This window comes from Lagenorhynchus albirostris, chromosome 14 (genome assembly GCF_949774975.1).
Source record: "Lagenorhynchus albirostris chromosome 14, mLagAlb1.1, whole genome shotgun sequence".
Classification (NCBI taxonomy): Eukaryota; Metazoa; Chordata; class Mammalia; order Artiodactyla; family Delphinidae; genus Lagenorhynchus; species Lagenorhynchus albirostris.
The window spans coordinates 4033606-4046937 of record NC_083108.1 but is presented as its reverse complement, the minus strand read 5'-3'; the positions used below and the strand labels follow the sequence as shown (position 1 = coordinate 4046937).

At 40.7% G+C, this 13332-nt stretch overlaps 1 protein-coding gene across 2 annotated transcripts in view; it reads left to right on the top strand.

Annotated features, from left to right (window-relative positions):
* ZNF407 (zinc finger protein 407) overlaps positions 1 to 13332 on the top strand; it is a 425669-nt gene that overhangs the window by 269400 nt on the left and 142937 nt on the right. For both annotated transcript variants that reach the window (XM_060122030.1, XM_060122031.1), the window contains exon 8: positions 12665 to 12843. In XM_060122030.1, coding sequence (XP_059978013.1) covers positions 12665 to 12843 — 179 coding nt within the window. The remainder of the gene's footprint in view (positions 1 to 12664; positions 12844 to 13332) is intronic.

Here is a 13332-nt window from a genome sequence, read left to right as displayed (position 1 = left end):
TCATTTGCGTGACTTCTTCCAAATAATTATAGGTATGGTATAACTCTTTGACCAATCACAGCTTTGATTATACTTCTTATGTCCATTTGTACTAAAACTTCTGTTTCACTGTTTTAGATTGACCCCTGCCTTCTTCAAATTGCCATATTTCTAGAAACATAAACGCTACTGGAATGGTCCTACCAAGAGAAACGTTAATAATAAGGACCATGTGGGTACTGGAGTTAGTGTGTGTATAGTATGAAAAGAGAAAGCAAATATATCACTCCTTAGGGTGAGGTAGGGTACATGATTTGTTTTCATGACTTAAGGTATATTATAACTGCTGAGTGTTGGTGTCAGTTGTACTAAACCACTAAAAAGTGGAAATAAGTCATATATATTGCCCCACAGGTTGATGTATGCTTTTCTTTTGCATTCACTATCATTTTGTATGGATTTCCTTTGATTCTATTGGAATTTTTGCTGCTTTGTTTCATTATAAATTACGGTTACCACAAGACGGTTATGGCTGCCTCTCAGATTTTGGTTTTAGCTTGTTTCTCAGCTTTAAAAATGAAAAGCACATTTCCCTTTGCAAATTGAGATAGTTCTGTACACCTTGTAACAAATTTTTGGCACCATTTCCATGAGTACAAATAAAGGTAGTAGAAATACTCACCACAGCGCCCCTGAGGTAGGTTCATTTTAGCATTGGCTGCAAGGTGTTATTGAAACAGTTGGGGCAGCTTCCTTTCTCTCTCTGCTAACACAGCTTTCTTAAGGAAGAAGGCTCTCAAAGACGCCACCTAGGAATGGCAGTGAATAAGTGTGTCATTGGAAATGTACCCTCAGACTCAAGTAGCTATGTGCCTGGGAAATATATGGACGATATCAGCGTGTGTGTGTGTATATATATATATATAAATTAATTACATGTTCCTTCCAATTAATGATTTCTGGATGGCCTGTGAAAATGACGTTATGAATGTAATGATTACAGAATCCAAATCCTACCTCTTGTTATGTGTACTTGTTTTTAACTACACACGCACACACACACATATTACCTTCCTTGCATCCATTTTTAACACAACAATCTTCTAAAATGTTGTGGGTTCTGATGTAAAAGAGATTCAGAACAAGGCTCCAGTTTTATTCTTTTTTCTTTTTTAGTTGAAAACTGGAAGCTGTGTCTGCTTTAGCTGTAAAAGCACAATCAAGGCACCATGATAAGTGAGTCGGTGCTGTAAAAGTAAAACGAATTTTGCCTTCACTCACATGAACTATAGAAGGAGGAAGCTTTATTGTCCCTGGGAAAGTGATAAGGCAGAGTAATTGTATATTATACTGTCCTGGAACATCTGCCTGAAGACTGTTGGAGCAATTCATCCATCACGGACGATACAGCATGCTTTGTCTTTCTGCTTTAACCCGTCCCCACTGCTGGCCTGCGCAGAGGTTTTGATAGGGACTGTGCCTGGGCCGGGGCGCACATTAATCAGTCCCCTTGTTCAACACTCCAGCTGACATAATTACAACCTGCGCACAGCAGTTATTCAAGTCGAGTCCTTGTCACTCGTGGTGCGAAACTACACAGCCCCGATCCCGGAGGAGATTGCCTTATCACACAGAACAAGGGCTCGCAGGAGTCGAAGAGAATAGAAATGGGAAAATGTCTTCCGGGAGTACTGTATACTCCTTTAAAATAAGACGTTTGAGAGACTTACAAGGGACAAAGGGAAGCACTGTGTGCAGTGACTGAAATGAACCAGTTATGATTGTTAAATGGGTTACCTGGAGCATTTCTGTAAAAATGGACGTAGATTATTAAATAAATTCGATGGCCCCTCGTAATCAGTAATTCTCTTAAGTTTCTTCAAAAGTGATCGCAAAACTTTACAGTTATAAAAGGTTTAAACGCTCCTTGATAGGACTCAATCTTACAAAATAAAGTATGCATTTTAAATCTACTCTCAGTATACACATAACTCAGAGAGCTTTGTAAGGAATAAACGTAGAGCCAGAGAAAGAGCCTTTCAAGAGACTTTCAAAGACAGGGAAGTTCACTGTTTCCTGTGGCCGGAAAATAACTTTCCGTCTTATTATTTGCCACACCTCCTCACTCTAATCCTGGTGGCTTGCTGGCCAGGCCCCTCCCGTATACCAGGTGTGAGGGACGCACTCTCCTTTCAGCCACTTGAGAAGTATTTAAAATTTTATCGCAGCCCCTCCCGTGCCCCTAATAGACCAAGGGAGTCTGTGGGCATGTAGTGAATTATTGTGATCAGGTCTGCACACCTCCCCAGTGGACTGTGCTCTTACTCATGTGTGCAGAAGCTGTGGGTATTTTAAATCCAGCCTTTTAAATTTTTTTTTGTCTCTTTGACATTATAAGATTGTCCCAAGTAAAATCAAGTGTGGCCCAGACTCAGAAATGTTGTGAAATGTATTTTTGGTTCAGTAAAAATTTTACTTATATAACCTTAAGTTTGAAAAGCTCTCAACTAGTAAAGCTACAGTAAACTACTACATATATTTATATCTTCAGTTGTAAAGCAGTATTATTTGTAGCTGACTGTTTCAAGCCAGAGCTCGGTAAGCACACACCTGCGTGTAGTTGAGGCCCTGGTGAGCGTCTCTGTGCGCCTCTCTGCCCTCCTTAGCCTCCCCTACAACTACGATTCCAGTGACTGCTTGGACTTAGCAGGAGGGGCAGGTTGCACTTGCCTCAACTTTATTAAAGATCCTTTTCTTCGGAAGGCCTCTCGTCCACGTGCCTTTCCTGGTTTCACATCATTTCACTTTGCTAAATTAGCTAGTTAACAGAAAAGGAGAGACTTAACACTCTGTGCGGTAAGGACGTAGGTTTGTAGAAATGAAAAGCTGGAGTGGGGACTCTGTTTATTTCAAAGGTCCAATATAAAAAGAGTGGCAAGATAACAGCGGAAAGGATCTCCACCAGCACTCACTGCAGCCGTGCAGAAAACGCGTGGGAGGACGAGCAACATGTACGGCTAACGTGGTGTTCTGATTTCGCCAGTCACAGACTTCAAGCGGTGTTGTTAGCTCAGCCTTGAAGAATGTTTCTGTGGTCAAGTCAGTTTGAGAAACACTCTCTGTATTGCACTGCCTTCCTCAGACGCATAATGAACAGCATATTAAAGACTCACAGGATTCCTGCTGTAAAGAAAAATATATAGGGACCTCCCTGATGGTCCAGTGGTAAAGAGCCTGCCTGCCAGTGCAGGGGGCGCGGGTTGGATCCCTGGTCGGGAAACTAGTCTCCCACATGCCGTGGGACAACTAAGCCCGTGTGCCCACGCGCCCCGGAGCCCGCGTGCCACAACTAGAGAGAGAAAACCTGCATGCCGCAACTAGAGAGAAGCCTGTGCGCTGCAGCGAAGACCCGACGCAGCCAAAAACAATAAAGAAAATAAATGAATATTTTTTTAAAAAAGATTCCAATGGTATTTAAAAAAAGAATTCCAAGTTGGTGATTAAAAATATATATATATATATATATATATATATATTTCAGTTACACACAAAATTGTATATATAATTTTGTGTAACTGAAGTATGTGAAATGTTGGCCACTGAGGCCTTTTCCCTGAAGCCCTGTAGGCATCGTGCTGGACTAATTTGGATGCTGGGATGTTTGTGTGTTGTTAAAGGATAGGCCACCATTAATGTCTGCTACGCGTTTTTACCTGAGAGAATGGGCATTTATTTTCTCATAAGCATGTAGGATACGGCATCTGGTAATTTCTTAAACTTACTTATATAAGCTTATAGCTTGTTGTCTTCATGGCAGATGAAAGTCTACTAGGTTGCGCTTTTCTCAAAGCAAGTTACCTTCTTCTAGACTGAGAATATATATTCAGTATATTAAGAAGTGAACAGTTAATGAAATTATAAGTGTCTTTTCTCTTTGGGCTAAAGAAGAACCAAGGAGAAGTCAAGGTTCTGCAGGGCTTGCACTGGTGGGTGGCCCTCCTCGCTGCTTATGCCATGGAGGACAAGCCACGTCTGGCCACGTGTTTAAATCAGTCTCCTGTTCTACAACCACACAAACTGTGTGAGTGGGACTATTCTTGGAGCGTTAAATGCTAACGAAACAATTTGGGTTTCTAACAGAGACAGAGCTTACTGTCGCTTCCTGCTATTTCTTCTTTGTGAATCTCATTGTTCTCCAGTAGAGTGGAAGGTGGAGCAGGTTGTTAAATTCAAAGCACCTTATTGCTCTTACTGGTTGTAGAAACCAAAACAAGCAGAGATATGAACAGAGAAGTAATGTAAGTGGATGTAAATGTGGGAACATGAATGGTGAAAAACAGATGGGAAGTTCTACATACTTTTGGGAGTAGAAGGAGCGGTAGAGCAGTGTGCAAATCCTGTCAAAGGCAGTGGCATATCCATAGGTAAGTGTGCAGTTAATGTTATTTGAAGTCAGTTGAAGTCAGTCAAGTATTTTGAATAGCATGGAAACAAGATAATTTTAGGCCATTCTCAATTAAAGATGTCACTGAAGGGGGCGTGGCAGTCCTGTAAGTAGACAGGTGGAATTTTCAACCCTATTTCAAAATTAAGTTTCATTTTATGAAGCATGGCCTTTTGTTATGGTTGTTGATGTACATGGCTCACCTCTCCTATCACATTGCGTTCTCTTTGAGGATATAACCAAAATGATTCATTTTTATGTTTCTTTTAATATAGTCGGCACTAAATAAATATTTGTTGAGTAAATTCATTTTGAAAATAATAAATCAATACCTACGAAAATAGACTTTTCTTGTAATCATAGACTTCCCATGGAAATCATAATGATAATTAGACTTAAATTACTTCTGTTCTGAAAGACCTCCCAGTGGGTTTGAAAGGCTGGTCTTGCCCTTTTAGACCAGCACCCAGATGTACGGGTGAGCAGAGCCCACGCGTGGGTCACATGGGCCAGCGCTGTGGCTGCCGTGTGGCGGCTTCTCCATGAGCACGTGGTATTGGTAGCTGCACTTGGGACGGGGCTGTGAATACCTGACAGCGACATGGCGGCAGAGCCCAGAACCTGGGTCCTTCCAGCCACTGGAGAGCAGTGGATGGATCACGGTCAATCAGGCGACCGCCTTCATCCACTCCTGTGCTAACTCACAGGCTCCTTCTTCCTGTGAGACACTGTTCTGTGTTATCAGATGACGCACAACTCCTCATATCACATAACAAATGTTAACTGTAGCTGAGAAATGGGGAGAAAAATTAATGTACATCAGTTTTTATTGTCACAGCGATTGATTTCAAAGAATTGGGCTTTATGAAGAGCAGGAAACAATGAGAAGTGACCTGATAGGAATTGTCCTATTTAATGGTTAGCCGCCAGTTAGGAAAAAAGAAAAAGAAAATTCGTAGAATTTAGAACAGGGTGATCCAGAAATTGTCTAATTAAAATTTGATATTGCAGAAAATGTTCAGAAGATTGTGTTTTGTGCTTACTTCTGATTTCTATAAATTCTTTTTTGCCTTAGAGTTTATAGAAATGGTGTATTTCATTACTTACAAAATTATCCAAAAAAAGAAACTTTGGATAATTTTGTAAGTAATGAACTATACTGTTATTTTTAAGTATCTATTTTACTTAGACGCCTATAAAACTTACTGTTATTGTATATTATTTTTACTATTTGAACTTTATCATTTGAAAAGTCAGAGTCTTACTATCCTGCCCCATTCCAGGTCCTCTTCACGCCCACTCTCCTGACGTAACCGCTTGTGACCATTCCTATTTTTGTCCTGCTAGAGATAACCTAACACTTTGCTGCTTCTCTGTTTCTTGGTTTACGGGCAGCATAGATCAGGAAGTTAGCTCATGCACCCGGTTTACCGCCACACCTCTCCTCTCTCCCCTATTTTTTTTTTACTGTATTCATTTTGGTTTTCTAAGTGATTACCTTTACAACCTGACTTACCTTACTTAAATCTTTTACTTGATTCATCAAATTGAATTATGTCTATGTAAGCATGAGAATCTTCACACTTGATTTTCATTTCTATTACCAACTTATGTCAGCTATACTGTTGTACTGTTTATGACATTTACATTCTGTATAATACTGTCTAATCCAGTTGTTTTTAAGCTGCATGTTTTGATCATATTTGCTTTACATGAGTAAAACTTAAAGATATTCTCATGAATAATCCAAGTGATCCAAAAATATACTGAGCAAACGTAGAAGTTCCCTCTGCCTTGGAAACCTTTCCATAAATATAATTACCATCAATAGTTTGCTAGGCTTTCTTCTAATACCCATTTAATGCATTTGTGTATCTATATGAGTATATTGTATAGTTTTCAAAAGTTGAAAGGATGCTTATATGTATTTACCTGGGACTTGCTTTTTTTTTTTTAACTTAACAGTGTGTCTTGGAAGTTTTTCCATGGTAGTACATAAGGTGTACCTTATTTTGTTGAATGGCTTTTGTCCAACAGATAAGGATGAATGATGAGCTGCACACACACACCAGGGCTTCCTCCGTAGCATTTGAGGGAGATTCAGAGACAGGCGTGTCATCGTTGCTCCTCCTCTCAGCCTGTCTCGTACCTGTCACACCTGTGGTCCTCTGGAGCCACACTCGGGGACGTTGCGGTGCCTGGCGTCAGGCTGGGAAAGGCACCATGGGACTGGTCAGCTGCAGTGCTTGGGGAGCCCACCTGGATGGCGTGAGGTCAGGGCTGTGCGGGAGCAGTCGTGTGGCCTGGCCTGCCAGGTCGCTTGCCTTGTTCCGGCACCACTCACGGCTGGGGGGTACCCTTGCTTTTCCTGGGATCAGGCTGTGCCCTCCCAGCGTTCTACCAGGATGTAGCTGGCTTCCATGGAGCTCTGTAGGAGACCAGCTCCTACTCTGAGAAGCAGGCTTGCATGGTAACCCTTACCTCTCAGCAGTATGGAAATCCGTAGTGTGGATCATTGTAAATTAACAACTCATTTCCTTTGTAAGCAAACATCTAGTTTCACATTCTCCCCTAGTGTTTAGCCACAAATAATGGTTTAATGATTCTCCTTATGGATAACTTCTAGAAATGAACTCCTAAGTCCAAGAGTATGTGTGTATTTTACTTTTGAAGGCTATCATCAAACGTCTTCCCAAAGCCTTTGCTAACTGACACTTACCAGTGGCATTCATTTCCCTTACCATTCATTAATGCTACCAGTCTTCTTAAATTTTGCCCTTCTGTTACCTTAGGCTTTCATTGGTATTTCCTTGGTTACTAGAGTCATTTAATGCTTACATAACCATTTGTAGATCTCCAGTTAGGAATTTCTTGCTTATGTTTTTTATCCAGTTTTTAAGATTTTTATCTTTTTTCTTATTAATCATAGGTACTCATTTTGTAGTCTGTATATTAATCATTTTATATATGTTTCATATATTTTGTCCATTTCTTTGCCCTGTCTTTTAACTATATTTATGACTATTATGCTATATAGCGGTTTTAAGTTTTATGAAGTGTTTTTGCTACATCTTTTTATAGCATTTGTGTTCTGAATTTTATTCAGGAAAGCTCTTTCAAATCAAGATTATAAAAATGTTTTCTTGTATTTTCTTCTAGCACGTTTATAATTTAGTGTCCTTAGGTTAATCTTAAAGTCCAAATGGCATTTATTTTTGCATGATATAAGACCACAAGAGTCTAACTATTTCTTCCCCATGTGATAGGCAATTGACTGAACACCGTTTGTTGTATGACCCATCATTTCCTCACTGATCTGAAATGACATCTTTATCCCCGTATACATTGGTCCTTGTGTTCTTTGTCCTGGTGATGTATTGCGTTCAACACTCCCAATGACATTCATCTGTTAGCTAAACATCGTTGATAAAATGTTCCATTTTAACCAGAGGAATATGAACTTCTTTATTCTTGTACCCTCTAACCAATGTTAAATTTAACCAGCACAACTGTTTAGTAATCTAAAATTACCAGCCTCTTTCTTTTTTTTTTTTTTGTTTTGTTTTGCGGTACGTGGGCCTCTCACTGTTGTGGCCTCTCCCGTTGAGGAGCACAGGCTCCGGACGCACAGGCTCAGCGGCCATGGCTCACGGGCCCAGCCGCTCCGCGGCATGTGGGATCCTCCCGGACCGGGGCACGAACCCGTGTCCCCTGCATCGGCAGGTGGACTCTCCACCACTGCGCCACCAGGGAAGCCCACCAGGCTCTTTCTTTATGGGTCCTTTAGTGAGAACATAAGTGGCAGAGGACTGTATCCTGGGCTGTGTTATGTAAATTGTGGAAGAAGCCCTGCGCTGCTGTATTGGTTACTGCCTGCCACCTGCAGTGACTCGCAGCTTTATTTTCTTCTCCCTTGGAGATTTCCCAGGCTTTCTTAGACTCGGTTTTTGCTTGGTGAATTTATAATTAAATACTACTGGTTAAAAAAATGTGAAAACTTCTTAAATTTAGTTTACAAAAAGACTTCCTTTGGATTATTCTTTATTCGTTTTGGATTACTCTTTTTTTTTTTTTTTTTTTTGCGGTAAGTGGGCCTCTCACTGCTGTGGCCTCTCCCGTTGCAGAGCACAGGCTCCGGACGCACAGGCTCAGCGGCCATGGCTCACGGGCCTAGCCGCTCCACGACATGTGGGATTTTCCCGGACCGGGGCACGAACCCGTGTCCCCTGCATCGGCAGGTGGACTCTCAACCACTGCGCCACCAGGGAAGCCCTGGATTACTCTTTTAAAGATACAGTAGAAGCCTCTTTCAACTGAGTTTTTAGATAAATATGTACTATAATACACTTGTTCCAATGCATACTTAACTACAGAGTAATTCTTTTCAAGGGTATTGGTTCAAAAAGTATATTCTGAACATGCAGAGAAGGAAATCACATTTCTAAAAATATATGCATGCATGCACTATATAACTGTTTGGGGAATCTATTTTTCAAACGAATTGAAATTGCCTTTCGTATACAGTGAGAAAATTGCTAATGATGATCCAGATAGTTGAACTGTACTGCATTTAATAGAAAGACTAGCAACAGTAATCAAAAGCGAACTGAGTACCTCCTGTATTTTCTGAACTTGTTTAGTATCATTTACCTTAACCCTCATGACAGCCTTATGAGATACATATATTATTCCCATAAAATAACAACAACAACAAAGTACTCCATGGTCAGCAAGTGTGGAAGGGAGAATGTTAAAGAAAACTAACACAGTTCTTTAAGTAGAACTTTCAGAAGATTTTAATGTCCATTTACATACACAACCTGTCAGATTATTAGCAGTAGACCAAGGCAGTCTTTAATTTCACACAGGAGTTTGGGAGTGGTGAGGCAGATACATAGCTTCCCTTGGGGAACTAGGAAAGGAATGTTCATTGGGATGTGTGTGCACGTTAGCGCATGACATCTGTGCCCACTCTCTCTGCATTTCCTTTTCTTTATCGGTAAGACAGTACTACCAGTACATGTTAATAAATACATAGAAATTACCTGATTGTGTCTTAGTGATACTACTTTATTCTCTCTGGATCCATAGTTAACGCATGATGTTTGCCACACCAGCTCACCAGCACAGTCTTGTGATTGACGATCTGATGGCTTGGGTGGGAAGTTGTGACCTGGGAGGAAAGGAGCAGTGCAGAAGGATGAGTTCTACCAGATGTGAGCCTTGTGCAGCTTGGTTCGTTGTAACAGATGGGCTCAGGCAGAGACAGACCAGCAGACTGTGATAGAAAATCCAGAATTAGCTTCAAATAAATAAAATATTGATGAAGGTAGCATTTCAAGTCAGTGGTGGGGGAAAGGTAGACTATTAAGATGTTGTCTTGACAGCTCTGGCTAGCAGTCTGGATCCACAGTTCACACCACACTCTAGGAGAATTTTGTAAGGGATCTAATATTCAGTGGAACATAATGAAACTATTCAAGTACTAGAACCAAATTCGGGACAATCCTTTTATGACCTCCAAGTAAGGAAGCCATAGGACAAAAGATGAACAAAATAAAACACTTCTGCTTTTCAGAAGATGCTGTAAGCAAAGTCTAAAGGAAACTAAGGAAGAAATATTTGTTACTTTTGTCATAAAGTATCTACCTCCTTTATGTATAAGAGAATGACTAACAACCCTTAGGAAAAAAACTGATCAAAAATATGGAAAAGCAGTACAGAGAAAAGAAAATATATATGACATTTCAGTATTCAAAGAAACTTTATTCGTTACAAAAGAAATGCATATTAAAACTTTTAAAGGTTAAAAATTGAAACCCCAGTGAGCTACCATTTTTCACCCACCAAGTTGGCAAAAATGTGAAAGTTTGGTAACACAACACACTACAGTGGCACGAATGTGCAGAAACAGACTCTCTCAAACGTTGTTGGTGGACGTGTAAATTGCTACAACTCCTCTGGATGGCAGTTGGGCAGCATTTATCAAAATTACAAAAACATATGCCCATTGCCATTGGAAGCAATTCCACTTGGCATCCTGAGATTTTCTTGGCATCCTGAGAAATGGAAAGTGTTTCACAAGATGATTCATTGCAACCTTGTTTATACTAGCAAATGATTGGAAACAACCTAAATGCTCATCAGTAGAGGGTCAGTTAAATATAACACTCTCTGTCCTTACCGTGAAATACTGCCTGGCTATTAACAAAGGAAGGAAAGGAGGCGGAGCAGAGGGAGGGAGTAGGGGAGGGTAGAGGGAGGCATCAGGAAGGACACTCTGCTCTAACATAGTCAAGTGAAAACAACATCCCCGCGCCTTGTTGTTAGGTGGAAGAAGGTGCTGCTGACACGTGTTATGCCAACAGATTTACATACAAGAATAGGGGAGAAAAGAAGATACAGTGTGTTTGTGGATTGGAAAAATCATTCTTAATTCTCCCAAAAGATTGATAAGAAGTTAGGGATCCCGGGTCCCTGGTGGAGGTGGGGGTGATCCGGCCCGTGCTGGAGGCGGCTTTACTATATCTGTCTATCGCTAGACTGTTTGATGTTTGAAATATGTGAAAGTATGTTTCTTCAGCTTCAGCGGTGCATTATTTTTTAATAACTGAAATAATATGCATCAAAAGAGGAAAAAATATTCATTAGGATTCTTTTTAAGCTTCCTTCTTATTAGGTTAAATAACATAAAATTTAACATGCTTTTGTGTTAATAGGCAGTGAGTGTGTAGTACTGACATAGTCTTATGGCGTTCTAGAAGCACTTGTGGTTTATTTTATTAATTTATTATTTTAAAATGCATTGCTTTTGAACTGAATAAAATATTTCCTTTATTACATATTTTTTAGGAAGCCGTAAAATTAGGTCGCATCTCTGGTCCTTTTGCTAATTGCCCAGCCCACGCTTTATATATTTATACACGTATATATGTACATATATATAAAGCTGCCTCAAAATTTTCAGTGTGTCATATTTCAAAATTTCATTTGAAATGTCCTCATAATTCAGAATGCCTTCTCCATAAACCCAATGCTTGCGCTCATGGGCCCAGCAAGTCCGGCATGAATCCCTGCTCCCCACAAGGAGCCTGCAGCCTTGCGCTGAGGCATCTAACTTCCCATGGAACTGTCTTGATCACTGTTGCTTCGTAAGTTTTGAAATCAGAAAGTGTGAGTCCTCAACTTAGTTCTTTGTGAGACTGTATTGAGTCTTCTAGGTTCCATGCGTTTCCTTGTGAATTTTAGAATCAGCATTTCAATTTCTATAAGAAATCCAGCTGAGATTTTGATAGGGTTGCACTGAATCTGTACATCAATTTGGGGAGTATTGCCATCTTAATAATATTAAGTCTTCCAATCTATGAACATGGGACTCTCTTTAGAAATCAATGTCCAACTGAAGACATATTCAGTCACCCACTCTTAATGATTGTATGCCCGCTCCGTTTAACTGCTGTTAATTGGACGCGGTCTGGGGGCACAGTTGCAGTGCCTGTGCTGAGAGGGCTGGGAGCAGGCGGTGAACAGTTTGCCTCATGAGCAGTTCCCTGTGCCCAGGGTTCTGGTCATTTCAGGCCTTGCATTTCTGCATCTGCAGGAAAGCAGTGGGAGAGGAGCCTATTTTCAGGGACAATTTGGTGGGAAATATACAGACCCTCAATTGTATTTATTAGTCCATCCCTCTTCAAAACCTACACCAGTACAGGAACCTCACTGGAAATTCGCACATTGCCCAACTGTGGGCTGAGGTTTCCAGCTACTTTTCTATCGTCAGACTATCTTAGAGCCTTACTTAGAAGCAGCTCACTTGACAGGTCTAAAAGTCAAGGCATCTTTTTTTCCTTAATGCTCCAATTTCAGTGGAGGTGACAGGGCTTGCCTTTGTATCAGTACTCCGTGGTGCAAGGTGTGTTCTCGGGATTAAGGAAGCTCCTTCACTGCTCTCAAGTGGTACCAGAATAATTTGATATTAAAATGATAGAACTTGGGACTTTGTGTTTCCAGTTCTGCACAGAAATGAATTGCTCAGGTAAAAGCCAACCTAGAAATTAGCACCAAGGCTATAAAAGCTCCCAGCCTCCTATGATTCATGTTAACTCTTACAGAGCACAACACTTATAGCACACATAGCACCTGACACCTGTGAGGTCTGCACGAGTGGTCGCTGCCATCACGATCTGTGGTCTCATGTTATTGATTTGACCTTAATTCCGTTTACTTTTCTTTCTTCCTTGGTAGGTCAAACTGTGCTGAAAATATCCGCAAACACATTCTACACACGGGCAAACATGAAGGGGTCAAGATGTACAACTGCCCCAAGTGTGACTATGGAACCAACGTCCCTGTGGAGTTTCGAAACCACTTGAAAGAGCAGCATCCTGACATCGAAAACCCTGACCTGGCCTACCTGCACGCAGGTAAGAAACGAAAACTATTATGTAAAATGCTCACTCATCACGATAGTTACTAGGCTGTTTGTGCAGTACCAGCCTTTATTTAAATGTGGTAGCATGTGTGATAGTATCTGCTTCAAGACTTATAAAAAAGAACACTTGGTCTTATCCCCCTCAACTATAAAAACAGGTCTTTTCAATTATATTTCATCAAGAGCAAATATGACGAAATAATCATCGCAGGACAGCAGAGTTATTAATGGCAAATACTCAAAACGCGGTTGAGCTGAGACAGTAGTAGTTGTTTGAGCTTCGTATTTTGGCTAATTGATAAGGTTTTTAATTTTTTTTCAAAAAATGTTTGTGATTTAAAATGTTATGCCTGCCCTATCCCTTGTACCACGGTTTTCCATTAGATACCTGGAAAGGGGAAGAATGTGACTGAGGAGAGCAGGAGAACCTGGATGGGGTAACAGAGTGCCACACGTGTCCCCAAAACTAGGAGGGCCCGTG